The sequence below is a fragment of the Caenorhabditis remanei genome, chromosome III (assembly GCF_010183535.1).
Source record: "Caenorhabditis remanei strain PX506 chromosome III, whole genome shotgun sequence".
Classification (NCBI taxonomy): Eukaryota; Metazoa; Nematoda; class Chromadorea; order Rhabditida; family Rhabditidae; genus Caenorhabditis; species Caenorhabditis remanei.
In genome coordinates, this window is record NC_071330.1 from 10,870,249 (window position 1) to 10,893,271 (window position 23,023).

Consider the following 23,023-nt stretch of genomic DNA (forward strand, 5'->3'; position numbering starts at 1 on the left):
ATTTTTCAGGCAACGTTGAAAGTTTACAGAAACGAACGGAGCTTATAGAGGAAGATTGAGTAAGCTTGAGTCTATGACAACCATTTCAAGTCTTGAAAATACTCCATCTGAAAGAACGCTGTATCTGAATACTTGTGAGACGTCGCAGTGTCTGACACCTTCTGGTCTACCTGAACCTGACAAAAAGAATGAAAACATCGAGAGAAGTTCTTTTCATCCGTGATCTTTTCTCTTTCATTTCCTCTATTCAATCAGTCACGTACTTTCTCTCGTCTCTCCTCATCGTTCATAATCCGTTCATCCATCATAGCACGACTTCTGATAACATCATCAGTTATTGATCGACTGGAGAAAGATCAGCACACGTGATAATCCGATATGGTTACGGACGGTTTATCTTTTCGACTCAACAAGAAGATAAGAGAAGAAGATGTGATTGGGTACGTTGTAATACTCTTCTTTTTCTGCAGATCAGAAGAATTACTTCTTGCAGACTTCTTCTTCTTCTTCTTCTTCTTCTCTTTTCGGTCGTTCAGAGATCTTCTGACTGCTTATTCTGAATGTTTGATCTCAGACAGCTGACAACGAAATGTCTTCTGAGAGGGTAGATCAAAACGTGGACAGTTCGGGGAATCCCATGTGGACCCGCTATCCGCACCTTTGGACCGAACAAGGACGAACTCTGTTGTCTATGAGAAACCTGTTTGGGAAATAGATTACAAACAAATGATTTATGAGAGTCGGTGTTCAGAATCTCTGATTCAGATGAAGGAAGCATGTGTTTTCTAGTTTCATCCAAAGAGAGATAGAAACGGTACATCTTTTTTGAACGTCATCAGTTCATTGCTTATCAATTCATCGTGACGTGCTTGCCGAAATTGCAAAAAAAATTGATCAAAAAGTCAAGGCACGCCTCCTCCGGTTTCTAATGTAATAGGGGATATTCTATCAATGGTCAAAATCAATGGGCCAAAAAAGTCTAGACGTGTACCCAAACACTGTAAACCAGGGAATCAAAAATTCTCAATGGCGGTGAACTGGTATGAACCAGAGCATGATTCTCATTCTGATAAACATTTTTCTACTTGTTTCAGAAATGTTGCAACTGCTCGAGTTGTATGATCGCTAAGAACGGTGGCTGATCTTCATGGTGTGTTGCTCATGAAACCAGAAAAAGATTCAGAACAATTATTGTTAAGTCTTCTTATTCTCAGAATTTTCTAGTGATGCAGATTCTTTCAATACAAAATATCTCTGAAATTGAAGTACATCGCGTGCAAATATTTCTTTTTTGTTCTGCTCTCGTCAATAAATCAGAACAAAAATCATATAAATCTGTTCTAACCTACAATTTTCAGAAACATAAAAATGGCTCTTGTGCTCTCGTATTCATTTCTTTCTCATTCTTCTTCTTTTTCGTATTCTAATCTTGAAAATGAAGAAGATTCTTGGTCTTTTTATATTCTTAATCTGCATTTTATATGTTGACAATGCGGCAACTTCTGTAAGTTAGAAAAGTGATCAATCACGTCTATTCTTCTTCTCTTTCAGAGTATAATCAGTGATCCTAGATCGATGTTTCCCAAAGTAATGAGAACTAAAAGTGCATTTAATTTCATACATTTCTTCATGGGAACTTTTCGACAAATGTTCAGAAATAAGACACAAGTCATCGATCATTTCAATTATTACGATGATCAAGTCAAAGGAAATGACTGTTACATTCAAGGCGGACTAGATTTCACTCGATTGAAAGATTATTTCGAAAAATATGCAAAAACTCATCACGATCCGAAAATCAGTGTTATCTTCGCAGTAATGACCAAGGACGCTATTCACATGACTGCGGAATTCCACGTTTCCTCTCAGACTTGGTTGGGATTCGAAGATCATTTTCATATGCTTATCAGAGCAGTCAATGTAAGTTGAACACAATTCAGAATAGAAAATCAAACTTCTCTTTTTAGGATGACGCGGTTGGATGGGGAGTGCGTTACTTGTCAATGGCGTTCAACTGCTGAAAGCTGAATTTATGCGGAAAACGAAGACGATACAAATTGATAAAGCACATAAATATAGAACAGAACAGGATTTTTGAGTAATACGTAATATATAAATCATGAATTGTTGTTAACTAGAATGCTCGACTTTACTTCAACTCTGCCACCTTTGCTTCGAGAATTTTCAGCTTTTCAACGACAGATCCAATTTCTTGTTTTCCGTTTGTCTAAAATTGAGATTCAAGTTTTAAAAAATTGCTCAGCGTGAAGGATTACCTCATATTCAATGATAGCTTCTCTTCCTTGTGCCACCTCCTTCTCAAGTTTTTCTCTAATTGTCTTCAAGTGAGATAGACCGCCGGCGAAATGTTGTGCTTGTTCATGAAGTCGATTCAATGCCTTGACCTTATTCACATTGCTTGGGAGAGAGGAACATGCTACATCCCATTTCTGCATTAACTCCAAAATCTCATCGACTTTCTTGTCAAGGTTTTCATCGATATCATTGTTGGCACGAGTCTCGTCGATCTTTTCCAGCTTTGTCAGCATCACATTCAGACGTTGTTCAAGCCCGGAGACGTAAGATTGATTGAGAGTTTCACACCTAAAGTAATCAAATTTTTGACAATGTGAAAGGCGCGTAATATTTTTACCTCAACTTGAGATCTTCAATAGTATCCAGAACAGGAGCAGATGGAATTACAGAACTTCCAATCACTTGTTCGATTCTTCTCAATCGGTTTTCCAAAGTAGCAACCTTCGAATCCGATCGAACTTTTGGAAGTTCGACCTCATGTTCTACACGAGCTGGCTTTCCGTTCGCCTGAACCCCTTGCAAGGTCTTCACTTCCTTTTCCAGATTCTCAAGAACTTCAGCATTTAGAAGATCTGTTTTGACATTCTCGTCAGTTCTAAGTTGTTCGTTCAAGTCAGCAATCTCATACAAAATACGGTTCAGTTTTTCGGCTGCCGTCTCGGTTCCAGCGAATCCAGCTCCAGCTACTTCCAAAACATATTGATTATTACCGAATGCGTGGCGACGCTTTTTGGCGATCGAATCGGAGTAATCTGAAGAATCGAATTTATGAAATGTTTAGAACGTAGATATTTATTTTACCAATTGATGTCAGGTTGAGAACTCTGTTCTTGTACTTTTTCAACGCCTCGTCAATGTCGACTGAAACCTGAAAAAGATAGTTTCCGACTAAATTTCAAAAATCTAGCGAACCAGTTCAATATCAGGATGATTTGGTGAATCATTTTCAGGTTGGGTGTTCTGCACTTGGCTTGAAGCTCCATCTGATTCGTAGATATCTTCTTTTCCGATTGTGGACATTTTACCAGGCTTTGAGAGGATCTGGAACGGAGTATTTTGTAAAAGTGCATATAAGAAGAAGCTAAGAAGCTGACGGAACATATTTTGTTAAAGAAAATTACTTTTTTTCGCATGAAAAGCTTGAAAAGAGTTGCGAAACCGAATCAAATCAAAAATTTCAAGAAATGACACGATATCCGAAGCGCGCTCCTTTGACACGCGCTAGAGATTGGAGACGACAGAGTTTGCTCTCGCCTGCCATTTTTCAAACTGAACACTTTTTCATTAATCAAGGATTTGCTCGAAAAATATTAGTATCGCTCCATTTCATTGTGTTTCTATACTTATTTTTCATTAAAGTTGATTAATTTTCAATTCAGATGTACTCAGCAAACCGATCGCACCGAGCAGAAACAAGAAACCGTTCGAAAGACGAGCTCCGAAAGGTATGAACCTACATTTTTATTCAAACAACGTATATAAACTCTTCAGGTGATTAACTCGTTGGAGAAAGTCCGCAAGTGGGAGAAGAAGCTCGTTCTTATCAAAGATACTAATATTCGTATATACAAATGGGTGCCAGGTAAAGAGTATAATCGTATTGATTGAAACCTTTGTTCTTGCAGTAAGTGCTCAAAACATAATGGCTCCACCTAAACCACAGCTCAAAGAAATCGATGAGGAGAGCAATCAAATTCCATCTGCCGAAAACTCCCAGGATTCTACCAGCGTGACCCAGCCTGCAGTGAACTTCGACATCAACGAAGACTCCAATTTCTCTACTGGTGACAATTTCGACAGCGACTCGAATCAAACATTTGAACCACAAAACTATCAAGGTGGACCGACTGGATCCACTGATTTCAGCTCAATGCGAGACGCTGAGATGACACCAAAACAACCTTAATTTGTCTGAATCAATCTGATCTCTAATCTGTTATTATCGTGGCTTCGTGTTTTATTTTCCATCCATTCCGCATTGTAATCTCATAATTTATTTAATTCACATAATTTTCATGTTCCATTCAATCATTTATTCACCAGTACATATTAATTTTTACAAAGAATCGAACCCATGTGTATTTACAAGTGATAGTGCCGTACGTTTCAGAGATTTCAGAAATAAGATGTGAGTATCGTAATGGTAAAGAGGACAACAGCGGAGAAATAATTCTTCGAATAGTGTGAAGAGTTCAATGTAAGTTTTTCATTTCTTGGGCAGAATGCAAAGATGGACGAGAATGGCTGAGGATACCCATCGGCAACATCAAAAACAGATCTCGAAGAATTCATCCGGTATACTTGATCTCTTCGAATGAAATGAATCTCTTTCTGATAAGTGAATGCTGAGTTGACACCCTTTGGAACTCTTCCCCAATTCAAATCTATTGGTTTTGGGTATCTTTCATCGACTCTTCGATGATCCATTTTTTCATCAAGTTTCCAATATCGAGAACCTTTCCAAATATAAATGGCTGGCGGACTGAAATACCTTTTTGGATTGAATCTTTTAAAAGATGAACTCACTTGAAGTAATGCCATTCATAAGCCAAATCGATATACTTTTCATTAATTCCAATATTCGAAAGTGTTAACGGAGCATGAGCCATTCGATTACCATAGATAACATGTATCTTTTCACCAACAAAAACCCATAAATGATGTCCAACTGACACTGCAGCATCAATTGGATTCGGAAGTCCGGGAAATAATTGATCGATTGGGACAGCTTTAGTGATGAGACGTTTCCAATCGGAAGAGACACGCCACACCCATTGACTCTGAAAACGAAAAATACTTGAATTGATAGGGGATAGTTCTAGTATCTAGTAGATGCGGGAATACCTCTAAAAGTTTCCAAATACGCGTGTTCTCGGTTTATTTTTTCAAAAAATACAAACGATGTGAAAAAAATTGTATAAAAGGAGGGAAACCCAAGATTCGAATTATTCTAATTTAAAAGTTTTCTGAAAAATCGGCGAAAAATAAAATGTCGTGCGAAAAGAAAGACGATGATAAGAAGGAAGATAAGAGCAAAAGTAAACGAAAAGAAGAGAAAAAAGAAGAAAAGAAAGAAGAAAAAAGAGATTTGGAGAAGAGTAAAAGGAAGGAAAAAGAGGAAAAAAAGGATGTCGATAAGAGTAAAAGAAAGGAAAAAGAAGAGAAGAAAGATGCTGAAAAAAGTAAGAGAAAGGAAAAAGAGAAAGAAGAAAAGAAGGAAGAAGAGAAAAAAGAAGAGAAAAAAGAAGAGAAAAAAGAGGAAAAGAAAGAAGAAAAGAAGGATGAGAAGAAGGAAGAACAGAAGAAAGAGGAGAAAAAGAAACGAGCTGGAGCCGTTTATAATCAGATGAATAATAAAAATTTGATCGGCGAAGGATCGACTGTTTTGGGTAGATTCGAAGTTGATGTGATTATTGGAGGCGGAGGTTTCGCTCAGATTTATAAGTTAGTTTTTCAAAGTTTGAAATACTATTTTGGTATTTTTTCAGAGCGTACGATAAACTTCGAAAAGAGGATTGTGCTATAAAGATGGAGAACTCTGCTCTGGACATTCGTAGAATGAAACTAGAGATTACTGTACTTTTGGCGCTCCGTGGACAAATGGGTATTCCAGAAATTCTTGGCCAAGGGAAATGGCAACACGGAGATATCAAATCTCAGTATATTGTGATGCAATTGGTCGGAAAGAATCTATCAGAAGTCCGCAAACTTCTTCCTCATCGGAGATTCAGTGACCGTACACTTTATCGTGCAATGCTTCAAGTTCTTAAGGCACTTTCACTTCTTCATGGTGCTGGATTTCTGCATAGAGATTTGAAACCATCGAATTGTTGTATTGGAGCGAATGACTGCACCAGAATCTATCTGATTGATTACGGATTGACTCGTCAGTATTTGGATAAAGGAGGCATCGTTAGAAAGCCACGTGCAGGTGTTGGTCTACGTGGAACTGTTCGATATATGAGTCTGGATGCTCATGCGAGACATGATTTGGGACCGAATAATGACCTGGTTTCGTTTCTCTATACAACGGTAAATTGAATTTATCACAAAATTCTTTCACATGTCCCTTTCAGATCGAGTGTGGGGATGGATCACTTCCCTGGTCGAACGAATCAACTCATGAGAACATAATCAAGTTGAAACAAGCACATACAGGGGAGAAACTCTGTACGAAACAGCCAGCAATGACGAAAGTTGCCGAGTATATTGAATCTCTCAGTTATCATAATATTCCCGATTATGAGAAACTATTCAGTCTCGTTGATGACTGCAATCCACCGGATCTTCTTCCAAGTGAACCTTATGATTGGCAGTATCGGTTAGTTGATTGAATAGCAAACCTCATTTCTTGATATTCAAAACTTTCAGACCAGTCCACAACCCAATGACCCCAACACCTAATAACGATACTCCAGGAGGGACAAAGGAAAATGCAACTGAGCGGATGAATGTTTGAAAGAAAAGAATACGCAGAAAACGATATGATTTTGATAAGAATAAATACACATTCTTTGAGATAATGTTGGGTTTTCAGGATTAGTTTCTCGGAATCGTTTTTGAAATGTCAAATAATTTCTATTCTTGAAAAATTACTGTGATGTACGTTTGGGAAGAAATTCGGGAGAAACTGATTGCCAGGAAAAATGATTTTCCAGGAGATTCAGGATAGGTTCTCCAACTAGATTTATGCAATTATGAAAAATTAGAAAGATTTCTAAAACAATTCACTAATTCATTCGTATTGGAATGAACATTGCAAGGCTTTACCTCATTTTTTATCTCCCCAAAATAATCTTGAAAACTCTTTCCTGTTAAAACCCCAATTCGCAAAAAAAGACTCACTTTAAATACTAAATATTCTCCTCGATACTGTACCACAATCGGATTCTCGACTCGACATTCATCCGGACGAATATCGTCTTTTTCGTGTTCTCTTTCTCTTGTTTTCTCTCTTTCTTTTTCTTTCTCTTTTTCATATTTCCGTCTCTCATCCCTTTCTCTGTCTTCACGATTATCTTCTTCCCTCGACCTCGTCGAACTCTTTTTTGGTCCATAATAATTTCGCATCATATTTTTATCCTCTGAAGTGAACTTCCATTTTCTCGGAGTATCATATGCAAACATAATACTTTCACTATCCGAACTGTGACTGAATCCAAGAGCATGTCCCATCTCATGAGCAACGACAGAATACAGGGAGTTACCTGGAAGAGGCCCTATACTTCAATACAGGAGACAGCTGACTCACCTCCAATTCTCTCAGTGTAATTAGTCATCACGAAATTAACATTATCATTGATATGAATCTGGCCATGAGGTGGAAAGAATGCATGTGCTAATGTCTGTCTATCGAAACTTACTCTGCACGGATAATGCATTGCTCTCTGAAATAAAACGTCTTCATCGGTTCAATTCTTAATTGCTCCTACCCCAGCTGTGATTTGAATCATTGGATTTGTTTCTGATGATTCTACGATTTCCACATCTGCAAGTTCGCTCCACTGGGAAGCGGCTTGATGCATGGTCCGTCTCAAGTCATCCAACGAGATTCGAGTAGAGGTCCCAGCTGATTTACATCTGCAGAAATTTTGATTTTTTTGAAAATTGTATGAATTGTTTGCAAAATTTTTAGTGTCCAAAAAGATAAAACAGAACAAATAGAGACGGGAACAACAAAGAAAACGATGAGTTTTCAAAAAGTAGAATTTTCAAAAAAGTAGTTTTGAAGACACATGGTTCGGTGCAAGAGCTTGACTACAAATGTTCGAAATAGCTGGTTTGTAAGAAATGTAGTACTTGGAAGAGCATTTAACTTGCAATTTTTGAAGGGAAAAGAGAAAAGAATAATGGAACCTAATTATAAAAATACAATAGTATTGTATGCAACAAGAAACGTTTTCCAATTCATACGAAGTCACAAATGGAGTATGGAATCTATAATTTGATAGGCTCTGTATGTCAGACTTTTTAACCGATCTCCAGCGTAGTTTCATCTCATGGGGGATGAAAAACTACGGTCGACCGACATCGTAGACAAATGTTCTATAAGGATCCCTCGTGGTGAGTCGATCATCCATTTGGAATGGTTCCTAATTCGGTGACAGAATCCACATGTGCAAGAGTGTTATCTTCAGTTATACTTCTCGAGTTTACATTACTGGCTCATTTGAAAAATAAAGAATTAACGTCCAGACTGTCATAAATGAATCATAACCGGATGTTCTTTTTCTCAAAGTGCTTCTACCGTAATCCTGTCGACAAGAGGAAGAAACCCCCGAAACTGTAAAGATCTTGTAGGATCTTGCAACAACACTCTCCTGTATCTTCAGACCAGACTTTGAATGTGCACTCCATCCGATCCGTTTGATTCCTGTGACTCATTTCCAAAATACTCCATCTCCACAATCGATCTTTTGTCCCTTTTCCACTACTTTACGTCACTCTTTCCCCTTTGGAACCACATGTTCTTCATTTCTTTTTCGCCCGTTGCTTTCCTCTTTTCAATGGAAAACTACTATTTGGTGTAAACTATTCTTTCTGTATACAATTTCCCCTTTCTCCGTGAATATTTCTAGAAGATGAAGATGTCTAGAACCCGCTGACTTTTGGAATATTCCAGAGTGTTTTACCTTTTGATCGTTATCAATTAGATTGAATCGATCTACTCTTTCTAGGAGGTTGTGATGCTTCTTTCTGTTTCAGCATAACAACCAGCAGAACGAGTTGATCGAATAATCTAGAATATATTGGAGAAGTAGAAATCGAATGGAATTTGAAAGAGGGAATAAGATCTGGGGGGAAGTGAAGAAGAATGGAGGAATGAGCAAAGAGTAGATGGGTGATCGGACGAGATGGCTGGTCTAAAAAGGGGGCGGGGCCTGACTCAACGAATAGAAATAGTGTCTGGATCAGTGAGACCGTAGCAATTGCGAAGAAAAGAGTGTGAAGGAATGAGAGACGAAGAGAAAGGGCAGCTGGCGAGTTTAAAGTGAAGAGGAGCAGCAGTCGGACACGGACCTCGAAACAGGCCGAAAGAGCCGCCTTCTGGTGGGGCAGTGTCTGCGTCTCTCCTCAATCTATGATCTCTCGCTGTCCATAGTTTTTTATACTGGCGATCGACACCAGAAGTAACCACAAAACTCGGATTACATCCAACTAGACCCGAATACACTTTGATATACGGGGTTGGTGTGCCGACTGGGAGGAAAGGTGAATAGGAGAAAAGAAGAGTTATTTTGGTGTGTAAAGTGAGGAAAAGAATAAGAAATGGTAGAAAGAAGGTGACAGAATGAACGATTGGAGCAGATGCATCTACTTTCATACTTTTAGATCCAAGACCTGATCTCCCGTGTTACCCATTATCAACTGAATTGATTCAGTATTGGAACTATATGAGTTTGGAAATCGAGTTGCCTGATGAAATCTTAAAAATCGCCATATAAACGAACCTTTATTGAAAAGTTTGGTTAATAGGTCAATGATTTGAAAATAATAATAGTGAAGAACTTTAGTTCTTCGTCGTGATAGAGCACCGGCCAAAAGTTGTGCACTTTAGCCGTTTTCAGTTGAAATCGTCCAACTTTGAGAATGTGTCATGGTAATACTGATTATCCGATCAAGTAGATTTTTAATGAATCATACAGATTAGACATAGAGCTTCATTTTTGTAGTTGACAACTTTTCTGTACAGACGCTCCCTTAGTTATGGTCATTTTAAGACGATGACAGTTATGGTCATTTTAAGACGATGCTCAAAAATCTCAATATTTTACACTGAAATTTGTCGATTTGAGAGAGAAATTACTTTGTCGAGATGTAACTTGCTAGGGAACTTTCGATTAAAAAAAGTTGCCAATCACAAAAATGATTTTCTATTCTTGATCTGTTCGATCCATAGAAAATTATATTGTGGGCCAGTTAGCTTAACCAGGACAAACTCTCAAAGTTGGACAATTTCCATTGAAAACGGTTAAAGTTTACAACCTTTTGACCGGTATTGTACATCGTAAATCCTCCTGAAAGGGATGGATGTTGAGAGAAGATCAAAAGAAGACACTAGTTTCCACTGGTACTGTTGTATTGTAGAGATACAGTTTTTAATAATAGTTTCAAAAACGGTCTTCAACTAAAAAGTGTTCAACTATGAATGTCTTGGTTTGAAAAGTAATTCAGTTTAGTTCTTATCAAATGGTATGATCTCGACTAAGAACTGATTTATTTCAACTTGAAAGCCAGAAAAATAATATTATTCGAGATCTTTAAAAAGTGCAGAGAACTGAATTCAGTTCTCTCTTTCTCTCATTTTCTGAACTGAAACATGGGTTTCAAAAACAATTTTAAGACAAAAAATAGTTGCTTTGTACCAACCTTTGTACATCACATTTCAAATGGTTTCGCAAAAAAAAAACTAACCCATATGTGATAGTTTTATCCTGCCATTTGAAGATAGGTGGAGTGTTCCGTTTCCCACGAGAACTTCTGAAATTCAATCTCTGTTTTCAACTGGACACAAAATCGTGTTCACTCACTTCTCCTCATGTACATCCGGATGTCCACATCTCGGTCTTTCCATCATCCGTTTTGTTCTCTCATCTAATTCTCCAGTCTCCTCTAATCCAGCCATTCGTTGCATATTTTTGAGTGCTTCTGATAATGATTCTGAGCTTACTTGGTTGCTGCCGCGTGGCAGATAACCGTATTTTTGAAGAAATTCTGTCTGGAAATCATAATTTTAAGAAGCATTTCTGGAGACATATAAGAACTTACATGATCTACATTTCGTGCGAATAAAGATGGAATAAATGCTAGGAATAGGATAAGAATATCATGGAACATCTGAAGAGACAATGAGTAATTGTATAATTTTGCGGTTGTTATCAGTTAGAAAAATAGAGATAGTAAACAGGTTGATGAGAGGAAAACTAAGTAGAAGGGGAGGGCTGATGGAAGTGTGTCTGTTGAGTCATTTCAGAAAATGTTGCAATTTGAGAGCAACTTGTCGTGTAGGTGAAGAAGTCAGAGAAGAATATGAGAGAAGTATGAGGAATTATGAATCATTTGAGGAAGTGACATCCTGGAATCTTCTCTAGGAGAACTGAGGAAGACATGAAGGTTTCAGTGTGCTTCATGGAGCCTCTGAATGACTATAATTGCACAAATCTGGGCTTTCATTTTGCTGGTTCACAACTTTCACTCCTTTCTGGGAATACGACTTTTTTGAAGAAGAACACGTACTAAAATCATATTGAAAACACATATTTCCACGGAGATACATAAATCAAGAGCAGAAGAAAAAAGAATAGCAATAAATTAGGAACGCTCAGAAGTAGTAAACTCCAATTGAGAGGAAAAGTAAAGGTTTGAGAAAGTAAAGATTCTGAATACAAGATAACAACTGAATCATCATTGAGTTTTATAGTAATCTTTCTACTATAAATACTGTATAACTCATAGAATTACACATAAAACAAGCAAACCGTTTGATAATGTCACTGGCCCTTCCTGCGAGTTTTTCAAACTGAGATAAGAGTTTAACAGTCTATCTTGTTCTCGGAAGTTACATTTCCCTTTTCGGTAAAACATCTTATGAGAAACGTGTATGAGTTCACTTTTAAAAAAATTAATAATTAATGTTTCGGGATTACGGTGGTATACTGGAACTTTACGGTCATTTCGAGAGTACAGAGGGAGTGCCAAGAATAACAAAATGGCTCGTAATGTGGGTCTTCTCTTTATGTAATTCTAGTGGTTTTTAACGGTGCAATTCAACTGACGGGGGTAATTATACATCTAAACGATGAGAAACAATCTATTTTTTCTCTCTCTTCAATTTCATTTGAACCCTCATTTTGCTGCTCAGTTACACTACGAAACGATGTCTCGAATCTCTTACGTTTCTATTATATTTTTGAGAAAAGACTGGTCAGTCGATCAAAAAATGAGGAGAAAATAGGAGAAGCGAGAGTTAAAAAAGAGATGAAAGGAACGGGATGAGCACGGAAAGTGAAGAAAAGAAAGAGTAGAAGAAGGTAAGAATTGTTGGAAAAAGAAGAAAAAAGGAATGGTGATTTATGTAAATTTACTGGAATCTTGTTGAGAAAGGAAAATACGATGTAGATGATGAATAGAGGAGAGGATATGAACCGTATGATGATGAAGAACATTCAGATGAACAGTCTGGCGCACTGTTGACGCGATTGTCTCAAGTTTTATAATATATGCAGACCAAATCTAGATCTTCTTTTCTGCCGTTGATAACGATTTCCTACAAGACTCCGATAGAATGTTATGATTGGATGTAAATAAGAAATAAAGAAAACGTTTTTTGGTGATCAGTATCCGATAGACATCTGGAAAGATATGTAGGTTAAAAACTAGTCATTCGCACCTTTTATTTCTAGAAATTTAGGAACAACCTATCAAATTTCTACCAAAATCTAGAAAACAGTTCAAAAGTCATTCTAGATTCATTTGAAACAATCGGAAAAAGATCGATTCGTGAAAATCACACAATCATTTTTCAATCAAAATCCTTCTGTGACCTCAACAGAGTTTAAGATAAAAACAAAATAAATTTTCATTTTAATATCCGAAGAAACCCGAGAAACTCTCTTCTTCTAAACTCACAAATTCATGTTTACTACTTCTCCATCTCGCCCTTTTTTGTCCATCTTGACAGAAACTAATCAAAAATTCTGAGGATTCTGATGACCACGACGAAGACAACCGATTATGTGTACGAAACAAAACGAATAAGCAGTAGTAGTAATATCGGTAGTAAGAGAACTAACACCACCACCTCCTTCTTCTTCTTCTTCTTTTTACTCATTCCGTTTTTTTCAGTCAGCAAGCAAACATACATGAATCAGGAATGAAAATGCATCATCTGGCATCGAGTAGAAACGGAACCAACACAACTAAAGTGTAAACGTACTCGAAAAAGAGAGAGAAATTGGTTTTATTTCGAAAAAACCTGTGATCGAAAATATTCTGATCGCATAGAAATCTGGGTATTCCGCGCGCGTTAAACGAGCCGATACTTTCGAAATGGGTTACGAAATAATGTCTCTCGAGAGGGCATAAACTAGAATAGATAAATGGAGAAAAATGAAGCACATTTCGAGTTTTTTATTGATGCACTCGGGAATAAAATAACGGATTTTATTGAGCAGGATCCGTTGGAATCAGGTTTTATGAGCAGTCATTTATGCAAAATGGGGTTTTGACTGAAGGGAGAAGATATTTGTGCGAGAAGAAAAACTGTTAGAAGATATCGCTTTCTATAAAACTTTACTGTTTAGTGGTCTTCCTGATGACGGACTGGTGCACCTTAAGCGCATCCGGACAGAGGATTACTGTAACTAAAAGATTTTTTGAAGAGATAATGGGCTTGGTCTTAAAAAGCAGTTTCGTACAGTAAGAAAAAGAGAAGGGATCATTTTTCAATGAAAATACTTCAAATTGCAGCCACTATCAGACAGACACAATAAGCCTAATGGTCTGAAAGACTTTTAAATTTTAAATTTTTTTGGAAGTTCAGATACTATTAGGCTGGTGCATAAGTTTCTTTCTTTTTTTTGAGGTTGAACTTTGACTCACGGTTTCTAGATACTGTGATCGTTTATCGAGCCAAACTTTTTTGCATTTTAATGACCTTCTCAGTGGCTAACAAATACAGTTTTAAGTTAATGCCTAGACACTCCGCTCGTTAAAACGATAGTTTTTTCTGTGGTCAACCAAACGCCTATTTTGGAAAGTTTTTTGGTTCTAGTCGACATTGGTATCAAAATTTGACGATCTTAATGGGAAACTTAATGAAAGTTATAGAAAAATACTTTATCTTGTTGTCACATATTAGTTTTTGGTCAGAACGTTAAAGGCGAAAAAATTATGATCAGACGATTGAGAGCAACTAGAAATCATTGTTAAGCTACGTTCAAGCATATTAAAGAAACATCTGAAAGAGCATTTATGCCAAACTATGTGTAAAAGTTAGAATGCAACATGAGTAAGTGATTTCAGAAAAAAATGGTAAAAAAAACCATTCAATTAAGTGATAAAACGTGGGTCGCGTGTTTGCTATGATTTTTGTGCTTTTAAGAAATTTTGTGTAGTAGATCTGGGTGAAGTCTAGGTCTCTTCTCAACGCTTTCAAGCAAGTCAGTACTATCCCCTTACAAGTAATCAACAGTAAATACATTGCTCTAAAAATGTGCAAAAGATCTAGTGGATTGATTCAGAAGTACGAGTAGCAGGCTTCATCAAACTTAAAAATCACGTGATTTTGATGATGTTGAGTTCGCGCTTCCTGTGAAAAAAAGCAAATTGCTTAATCATCTGAAACAAAATAAATTCAGAAACGTCAATGCTTACACTACTCAATAATAGTTATTTCTACCAATTTCCTTATCTAGCGTTAATGAAAAATCGAAAAAACTCACACATCCGTAAATTGCTGAGCCTCGCCGTTCTTCAGCGACCGACTAAACTACAGTTGCTTAGTTCAAATGTCATTATTAATTTTTTAAACATAATTTTTCTAGCTTGTTTTAATTTTGAATATATCACCCATTCTCGCCAACATTTTCTGAGAAAAAAATGGAGTCGAAGAATGGTACCAAAAAAGGGTTCCTCAAGTATTTTGACTTGTCTACGGCTGAGATTAAGCAGATGGCAGACGTCATGTTACAGGTATAATCACAATAAGTTATAGGTAATAAATAACTATATTTCTTATTATGTGAGGTATTAGCCTTCTAGAAATTTCAAGACAAAAATGATCCAAAAAAAGAAAGAAACTTATGCACCAGCCTGATATCAAAATACAAAATTGGGATTATTTATTTATTTCCTATTTTTAAAATTTCAGTTATCCCTTGTAAATCATGTAATCTAATTATATAATTGAATTTTTAAAATTCAATCATTTCCTCTCCAACTCCTCCAACTTCTGCTTCTTTTTCTCTTCTTTCTCCTCTTTTTTAATTCTTATCATCTCCTTTATATACTTCAATGATTCTGAATATTCGACATTTCTCTGCGTCTCTTCTTCCACTCGTTTCCTCAATTTCTCTATCTGAAATCTTGTTTTCTTCCTCTCTCCTCTCATATCACATGCCCACCTCTTCCACCTCAACTGGATCTTGTTTTATAAAATCCAATTTCGCCTCCATATTTTTTATTTGTTTCTCCAGTTTGATAATCTCTATTGCTTTTTCTTGTTCGATCGCCGCAAATTTCACATTTTCAGTTTCAATTTGAACTTTCGATTGAGCGATTTCTTTCTCGATATTTTCAGCTTTCAGTGTATTCGCTTCAAATTCTTTTTCTAATTGTGCAATTTCTTTCTGGAAATTTACAATGAAATTAGAACGGGAAACAGGAAAATCATACTGCAAAGATCTGATCGTCATCTTCCTTTACTTCAATATCTTCCGGCATCTTTGGATCGAAATCGAACACGCTGGCAAATATATCATAGATCTGAAATTTGATTGACGAAAACAGATATTTATATTCCAAAAAACCTCTTTCAACTCTTCCTGAATCTCCGTCACAATTTGATCTACACTTCTCTCTTTTGGTGGAGATATTTGCTCATGGATCTCGGCATAATAATTGCATTGCTGTAACCATAAAAGTCAACTTGAAGTCCAAATTCTTTACCTCATCTATGAAATTCTTCACTGTTTCCACTTCTTCTTCTATTTCTTTTTGTATGATTCCCTCCCGCTTCCCATGAGAATTCACTCTTTCTATTGCCATTTTCAGCATCTCCTGACTTTCTTTTCTGAAAACAGAAAGAAGAAAAACAACGTCTTCTTCTCTCTCACTCACTCCTCACCTAATCTTCTCAATATAAGCCTTTCTCTGAATCTGTCTATGCTCAGAAACTAATCCAAATTCATTTCTTGTCGTCCACTTCTCCTCCTTCACTTCTCTTGCTCTCTTCCGCTCTTCTTGCACTTTCTTCGCTCGTTCGCGTGCCAATCGACGATTTTCACGCAGTTTTTCATAATATTTGACACGATTCGGCATTTTTTTTTAGATAAAAGAAATAGAAGAAAATGAAGTTTTTGGGAAATAAATAGAAATGAGTTTAGTTGTATTCGGGAAGGAAAGAGTACGGATGAGTGGTTTCCTAAAACGGAAATTTGCTTTTTCGTAAAGTAAGATTTCCTGAATTTCGATTTTTCAAAACGATGTTTCTAAAGTGAAATTAAGTTTGAATCAAGGGGTCTACCAACTACAGTAACCTATTAGAAAACGAAGGTCGAACTTCGAACATCCAAAAGTCCAGAATTCAGAAATTGTACTTTAATGTTTGACACTTTCACAAATACGAAAACAGCAAGTCTAGACAAGTTTCTGTTTCCAATTTGAAGCCAGACATGAATTTTCTAACGTCATCAGTACATTGTCTGAAAATATGGAACGCCATGATCGGTTCTTAATCCTTTGATGATCTGAAGACTCTAAAAATAGCCTGGAGTATCTGGTATAAACGTCAGAGTTCTGATTATATTCTTGCAGAATTTATCATTATGTTATTTTGTATCAAAATACGGATATCTCTTACTCAACTTTTCTGACGATTTCCAATTTTCAAATTAGAAAGAAAAGAAGAAAAGACGACAATTCTTTATTGACAGTCATACTCAATTTGTTCATTTTTTAACTTCTTTGACTTCAGTTTTCTCTCTATTTGGCGATGCTCCTGCTTTCTTTTTTCCCTTTCTAGTCTCGTCACTTTGATCTTTTTCCTTTGGATTTCTCTTTGAGAATTCTTTAACTGATTGTCCTCCCTCTACTTCCAAATCAATCACTTTTCCGTCTCCTGGAGTTTCAAGTGGACCAAAATATGGACGTTCTGGATCCCAATCAATGGGATCATTATCTTTGATTTTATTGGCAACAGCTGCATGTTTGACACAATAATATATGAATCCGTAGTCTGGAACTGCATAGTAACCGAGGGTGTCGACGTACTGAAAAGTTTACTTAAAATCTGAAGAATAGTGGAAGGAGAATGATACCTTGAGAATTCTGGTGAACTCTTTCTTTGGGCAGTTATACAAGAAATCCTCGAGAATATCTGCTTTCTCCCGAACATCTTTCTTGTAAGCAAGCACTTTATCCCTATCGTGGGCTTTCAATTTTCTCCATGGAAGACCTCCAGAAGTCCATTCAACAACCATATACAACCATGATTCAATATCATCTTTACGTGATTGATCTTGTTGGAGCATTGCAGCCAGTGGAGCATAGCGAGTGGTTCCACGGAATGGAGCAGATGAACGTGGGGCTCTCATATCTTTTCCTTCGGCTCTTTTCACAAATTCACGACAAAGACCGAAGTCAAGCATGAAGATTGTGTGATGCTCATTGGATTCTTTTCGTCCGGCAGCAAAGTTTCCGGGTTTGATGTCACGATGAAGATAGCCAAACTGGAATATGGAAGGAGATTTGGTGGATATTCTGATATCTAATCTTACACTATGTAAATGTTCGATTGAAACTAAACATTGAGCTGCTGTCTTCAATGCAGTACCCAACGAGAATCTCCCATCTGGACGATCTTGTCTCAAATCCCACAAGTTTTTTCCAATCAATTTCATAACAATAAAATTGAAACGATCCTTCACATTGGCTCGATCCAGCACAGCACAAAAATGACGGCTCTTGATCTGTGTTGCTCCTTTCATGACGTTACAATCCATCAAAAGGACTTTCTTTGCAGCTGTCGCCTTTTCACATTTGATTGCAAATTTCTCTGAATCACTTTGTCGAAGAACTGAATAAACAGCTCCATATCCTCCTTTTCCGAGAAGTGCAATCACTTTGTACTTGTCTTTTTTCGTTTTCAGCATCTCTTCTTCACGTGGGAGCACGTCGTCGGCTTCATCAGAAGACATCATCTTTTACGTTAGCTCCAGAGAGTCTTTTGATTTCCAATTTCGATTTACAAACTGATTTATTTTTACAATTTTCCACATACTTATAGTTAGATCTCTATCAAGATGTAATACTAACCTTAGGTTAGTAATCAAGAGGTCACGCTAGAAATAATTGATTTTATTATCCTTACTTTCACAGTTTTGAGCACTAAACCTTCAAAAAAATTTCTTTTTTCAACTGATTTGTTTCCCATTTTCCAACCGTAACCTTATCTTCCTACCGTATCTTTGAATCTAAAGGAGCATCCTAAAATAGTATGGAAATATCTCGCCACGAAAGGCTTCCCTACCATTATTATATGAGTTTCATCTCCCTTTTCCATACAGCATGTTTCATGAAATTCGCTATTATGAAGAGTACTTCCCCCTAATTTCCTTTTGTTACCCCTATTATACACTTTTCTTTTGTCCCCTCTTCAATTCTTTTCTCTCCGTTCCATCATTCTTCCCCCCTTTTCCCCATTTTCGATTCTCTCACATGACCCTTTTTCGCTTTCTCTTCGCTTGCTTTCCGCCGTCAAACCAGTCTTCTCCATCCCTTTCCGTGCTTGCATCATCATGATCGTCAATTTTTCAAGATTGTATCTGTCTTCCCCGCTCAACAAACACCTCGATTTGTTCTTTTTCTCCTTTCACTCCGCAGTACTTTCCGCATCAAAAAACATGTTTGCGTCCGTGTTTTTAGAAACCACGTATTTATCATGAGCTCTTTTTCAACTGATAACGGTGGTGCCTGTCGGTGACCGACTCATTGTATCATTGAACGGACGAAAGAAGAGAGAAAAGTAGAAAAATAGATTAAAAATAGTTCAATATGACGTGGCTGTGAAAAATATGTAGAGTGTCATATGTGATGAAATATTACATTGGTTTATCATCTGAGTATCATTGCTAATTTTTATCGGGTGGGATGAACGATGACACTGTATCGTTAATTAGATTAGATTGAAATCGGCGTAAATTGAATCTGTTTTATTCCAACTGTAAAATTTCATTCATACATCAAACTATGTCCTTCCTGCAATATGTACGTCATTTCCATACATTCTTCGCACCTGGTACCGATGGGTGTCCAGGTGCTTTCCTCTTCCTCAATCTTCGTTGTTTTCAATTTTCACGACTGAATTTCGAGAGCCATATGTGGTAAACAACCTTTCTATTCTTATAATATTCTCCCTTGTCATCACCGTTTTAGTCTTGGCTTTAGTGGAAATAAGGGAAAACAAAAACAAAAAATGCTCGTTGAGCACTCTTCTTGAGAAATAAGTTTTTTAAAATTGCGATAAAGTGATATTATTCTTTTCCTGTTTAGAATATTTGAATAACTCATTTAGATGATTGATTGTCCAATTTTCGTGGTCTTAACATGCATATTAAGCTTCCAGTGCTTCTTCCTCTTGCATCATAAGGTTTGATAAATCACGTGCAACTAAATAGTTTCCTCACAACTGACTCAAACATCACCATGATGATAATATAAAATCAATCTATTGCGTAATGTTTCAAAAAGCCAATGATTTGAAAACCAGTTATATTTAATGTCCGTGTTGAGGTGGAGAATAGTTTTGTAACAACAGAATTTTACTACATTTCTTTTATTGCTTTTATTTTTCCTAATTATTCAGATCAATCTTTTTCGAAAGTCGTGTGCTACAAGATTACGACAGTAATTCAAAGGAGCATACTATGAATGCAAACAAAGGTCTCGCAACGAAAATGCAGACATAAATAATTGGCAGCGCGCGTTCGAGAGCCTTCTCGGCTATTCCAACTCATTCTATTCCACTTCTACTCTCACTGAACCGTGACTTCCATTCTCCCCTCTGCCCACTACTCTCGTTCTTCTCCCTTTCTGTTTCTCGTTCACATTGATTGTTTTTTAGCTCCTTCGCATCGATTTTTTATTGATCTCCCGCCCGATGCAGATATTATTTTCATATCTTTTTCAAGCACTTGGTGTATTTTTGCCCAAAAACTAACAATTTCTCACAAAACGCCATGGCGACACTGCGTTCATTGATTTTCGGCGATGTGCCTGCTCTCTCTCTAACGAGTTTTCAGTGCTCACTCGATTGCCCCATCTCATGCTCTGGTCATATGATTGATATCGTCCACGTACTCGTGTCTGGCATTAGTTCGTTAAAAATAAGAACATCCGATCGTCCTGTGTATCAAAGTACAACCTTTTTTGCCATTTCCCCAAAAGTCCTACAGGACATGCGTTATCGTTCGAAAAGTTCATTTTCTGAAATATTAAACAGCTATCAAAAGTCCATATTATCTGGAACGAGGTAGGGTCTTGTGACGTCTGCGTTACGAAAGACCTTGACCTCTGGCTCGTGATGCCCTCCAGTACTCGCGTCAGTTGTCATTGGAAGAACATCTGAGCGCTGCCGGTCATTGTCATCCAATTTCATCATTTTCTGTAATGGGAGGAAGTCATTTAGCTAGACAGATTTAACTATTCATCTATGCCACATAATTTCTTAAGACGGTGAAGAAACTGGTCGTTTCTGTCATTGTATGCGAAACGAACAGAACACTATCGATTCCCACTTCCCTTCTCTCGGCACACATTGTGCCCCTCTTCTTTCATAACACTGCTGCCCTCCCCCTCCAACACACCACTCTAGAATGTTCTTTTTGTGAGTCAGTCGCACAGACCTTCCTCAGTCTCCTTCCTCATTCGTTGGTATAATACCCGACTCTTCCCTCCATTCGCTTGCCATAGCCAAAAACAAACTCACCCCTCTGGTTGTGAGAGAATACATCTTTCACGTTTTATAAGTACACGCTTTACCACGCTTTGTCACGTGTACCACGTTTTCTTATTTGAAAAACAATTTAATATCATTACTCTTCGGGAAGCGAGAGAAAGCGGTGAGTATTCGCCTTGGATTTTTTGTAGCTTGCAGCGCAATATCGCATGATCCATGATGTTCGTTACTGTAAATCTCGTTTTCTTCTTAACCTCGTATCACTTCAACATCAGTGATATTTATCGATTTTCGCCCCACGCTCTTTTTTCGGTTAGAGAATGAGAACGTCAGCTGGATTTCTGCGTCTCTTGCCAACAACCATGGTAGGCGGAGCTTTCTGCGTGTGTGCGGCCGCGCGCGCGGTGTGGTACTATCGATTGGTGAGGCGGCCGGGCAGCAGTCATACGCCTCAGTCAGCCAGAACGCTTCGCTCTCGCACCACCTCTCCTCCTTCTCTTGTTTTATTTTTCAGAGCGCTCCCTAGAATCATAACCTACCGACCTTATCTATCATTAGTCATATTCATTTAATAGCTTCAACATATCTCAAAGCGACTGAACTTTGTCGGTTCTACTTTTTAACCAGTGATCGGTTTCGAAATATTACGTAAACTCGCGAAAAATTTCGAATTTTCGAGAATTCTTGTTAACCCTCTTCATAATACGTCCTCTCCGATTATATCTCAGTTTACAGTTTCCTTTTTCAGCAATCATGCAAATCTTCGTGAAAACGTTGACTGGAAAAACCATCACCTTGGAGGTGGAGGCTTCCGACACCATTGAGAATGTCAAAGCCAAGATCCAAGACAAAGAGGGAATCCCACCAGATCAGCAGAGACTCATCTTCGCCGGAAAGCAGCTTGAAGACGGAAGAACTCTTTCGGACTACAATATCCAGAAGGAGTCCACTCTTCATCTCGTTCTCCGTCTCAGAGGAGGAATGCAAATCTTCGTGAAGACCCTCACTGGAAAGACCATCACCCTCGAGGTTGAAGCCTCGGACACCATTGAGAACGTCAAGGCCAAGATCCAAGACAAGGAAGGAATTCCACCAGATCAGCAAAGACTCATCTTCGCTGGAAAGCAACTTGAGGATGGACGTACTTTGTCCGATTACAATATCCAAAAGGAATCTACACTCCACTTGGTTCTCCGTCTCAGAGGAGGAATGCAGATCTTCGTCAAGACTCTTACTGGAAAGACTATCACACTCGAAGTGGAAGCTTCCGACACAATCGAGAACGTCAAGGCAAAGATCCAAGACAAAGAGGGAATCCCACCAGATCAACAAAGACTTATCTTCGCTGGTGAGCTATTGAAAAGCATAGAATTTTAGTTTATTTCATTTTTTCAGGAAAACAACTCGAGGATGGACGCACTCTGTCTGACTACAACATCCAGAAGGAATCCACCCTTCACTTGGTTCTCCGTCTCAGAGGAGGAATGCAGATCTTCGTCAAGACTCTTACTGGAAAGACTATCACACTCGAAGTGGAAGCTTCCGACACAATCGAGAACGTCAAGGCAAAGATCCAAGACAAAGAGGGAATCCCACCAGATCAGCAAAGACTTATCTTCGCTGGTGAGCTATTGAAAAGCATAGAATTTTAGTTTATTTCATTTTTTCAGGAAAACAACTCGAGGATGGACGCACTCTGTCTGACTACAACATCCAGAAGGAATCCACCCTTCACTTGGTTCTCCGTCTCAGAGGAGGAATGCAGATCTTCGTCAAGACCCTCACTGGAAAGACTATTACCCTCGAGGTCGAAGCTTCCGATACCATCGAGAACGTCAAGGCCAAGATCCAAGACAAAGAGGGAATCCCACCAGATCAGCAGAGACTCATTTTCGCCGGAAAGCAACTCGAGGATGGACGGACCTTGTCGGACTACAATATCCAAAAGGAGTCCACTCTTCATCTCGTTCTCCGTCTTCGTGGAGGTATGCAAATCTTCGTGAAGACGCTCACTGGAAAGACCATCACCCT

The 23,023-nt window shown here is 37.8% G+C and overlaps 7 protein-coding genes across 7 annotated transcripts; 3 read left to right on the forward strand and 4 right to left on the reverse strand.

Moving 5' to 3' along the window:
• Nucleotides 1–1,629: 1,629 nt before the first annotated feature.
• GCK72_010662 (uncharacterized protein) lies at nucleotides 1,630–2,021 on the forward strand (the record flags this gene model as incomplete). Its single annotated transcript, XM_003110727.2, has 2 exons — nucleotides 1,630–1,920; nucleotides 1,968–2,021. 2 exons carry the CDS (start codon nucleotides 1,630–1,632, stop codon nucleotides 2,019–2,021), a joined length of 345 nt encoding a protein of 114 aa, XP_003110775.2.
• Nucleotides 2,022–2,149: 128 nt separating this feature from the next.
• Nucleotides 2,150–3,336, reverse strand: GCK72_010663 (uncharacterized protein; the record flags this gene model as incomplete). Its single annotated transcript, XM_003110652.2, has 5 exons — nucleotides 2,150–2,227; nucleotides 2,277–2,604; nucleotides 2,654–3,068; nucleotides 3,118–3,184; nucleotides 3,229–3,336. 5 exons carry the CDS (start codon nucleotides 3,334–3,336, stop codon nucleotides 2,150–2,152), a joined length of 996 nt encoding a protein of 331 aa, XP_003110700.2.
• Nucleotides 3,337–3,695: 359 nt separating this feature from the next.
• On the forward strand, nucleotides 3,696–4,222 carry GCK72_010664 (uncharacterized protein; the record flags this gene model as incomplete). Its single annotated transcript, XM_053727978.1, has 3 exons — nucleotides 3,696–3,761; nucleotides 3,808–3,898; nucleotides 3,942–4,222. The coding sequence occupies 3 exons, from the start codon at nucleotides 3,696–3,698 to the stop codon at nucleotides 4,220–4,222; spliced, it is 438 nt and encodes a 145-aa protein (XP_053587555.1).
• A 209-nt stretch (nucleotides 4,223–4,431) lies between these two features.
• On the reverse strand, nucleotides 4,432–11,154 carry GCK72_010665 (uncharacterized protein; the record flags this gene model as incomplete). The annotated part of the gene is made up of 8 exons (XM_053727979.1): nucleotides 4,432–4,798; nucleotides 4,843–5,096; nucleotides 7,162–7,523; nucleotides 7,568–7,703; nucleotides 7,749–7,896; nucleotides 10,732–10,797; nucleotides 10,848–11,035; nucleotides 11,086–11,154. 8 exons carry the CDS (start codon nucleotides 11,152–11,154, stop codon nucleotides 4,432–4,434), a joined length of 1,590 nt encoding a protein of 529 aa, XP_053587556.1.
• GCK72_010666 (uncharacterized protein) lies at nucleotides 5,306–6,775 on the forward strand (the record flags this gene model as incomplete). The annotated part of the gene is made up of 4 exons (XM_003110886.2): nucleotides 5,306–5,760; nucleotides 5,805–6,348; nucleotides 6,393–6,637; nucleotides 6,688–6,775. 4 exons carry the CDS (start codon nucleotides 5,306–5,308, stop codon nucleotides 6,773–6,775), a joined length of 1,332 nt encoding a protein of 443 aa, XP_003110934.2.
• Nucleotides 11,155–15,241: 4,087 nt separating the features above from the next.
• GCK72_010667 (uncharacterized protein) lies at nucleotides 15,242–16,356 on the reverse strand (the record flags this gene model as incomplete). Its single annotated transcript, XM_053727980.1, has 6 exons — nucleotides 15,242–15,394; nucleotides 15,441–15,665; nucleotides 15,712–15,801; nucleotides 15,846–15,944; nucleotides 16,069–16,108; nucleotides 16,163–16,356. The coding sequence occupies 6 exons, from the start codon at nucleotides 16,354–16,356 to the stop codon at nucleotides 15,242–15,244; spliced, it is 801 nt and encodes a 266-aa protein (XP_053587557.1).
• A 629-nt stretch (nucleotides 16,357–16,985) lies between these two features.
• GCK72_010668 (uncharacterized protein) lies at nucleotides 16,986–18,236 on the reverse strand (the record flags this gene model as incomplete). The annotated part of the gene is made up of 3 exons (XM_053727981.1): nucleotides 16,986–17,306; nucleotides 17,355–17,765; nucleotides 17,814–18,236. 3 exons carry the CDS (start codon nucleotides 18,234–18,236, stop codon nucleotides 16,986–16,988), a joined length of 1,155 nt encoding a protein of 384 aa, XP_053587558.1.
• Between the last annotated feature and the right edge of the window lie 4,787 nt (nucleotides 18,237–23,023).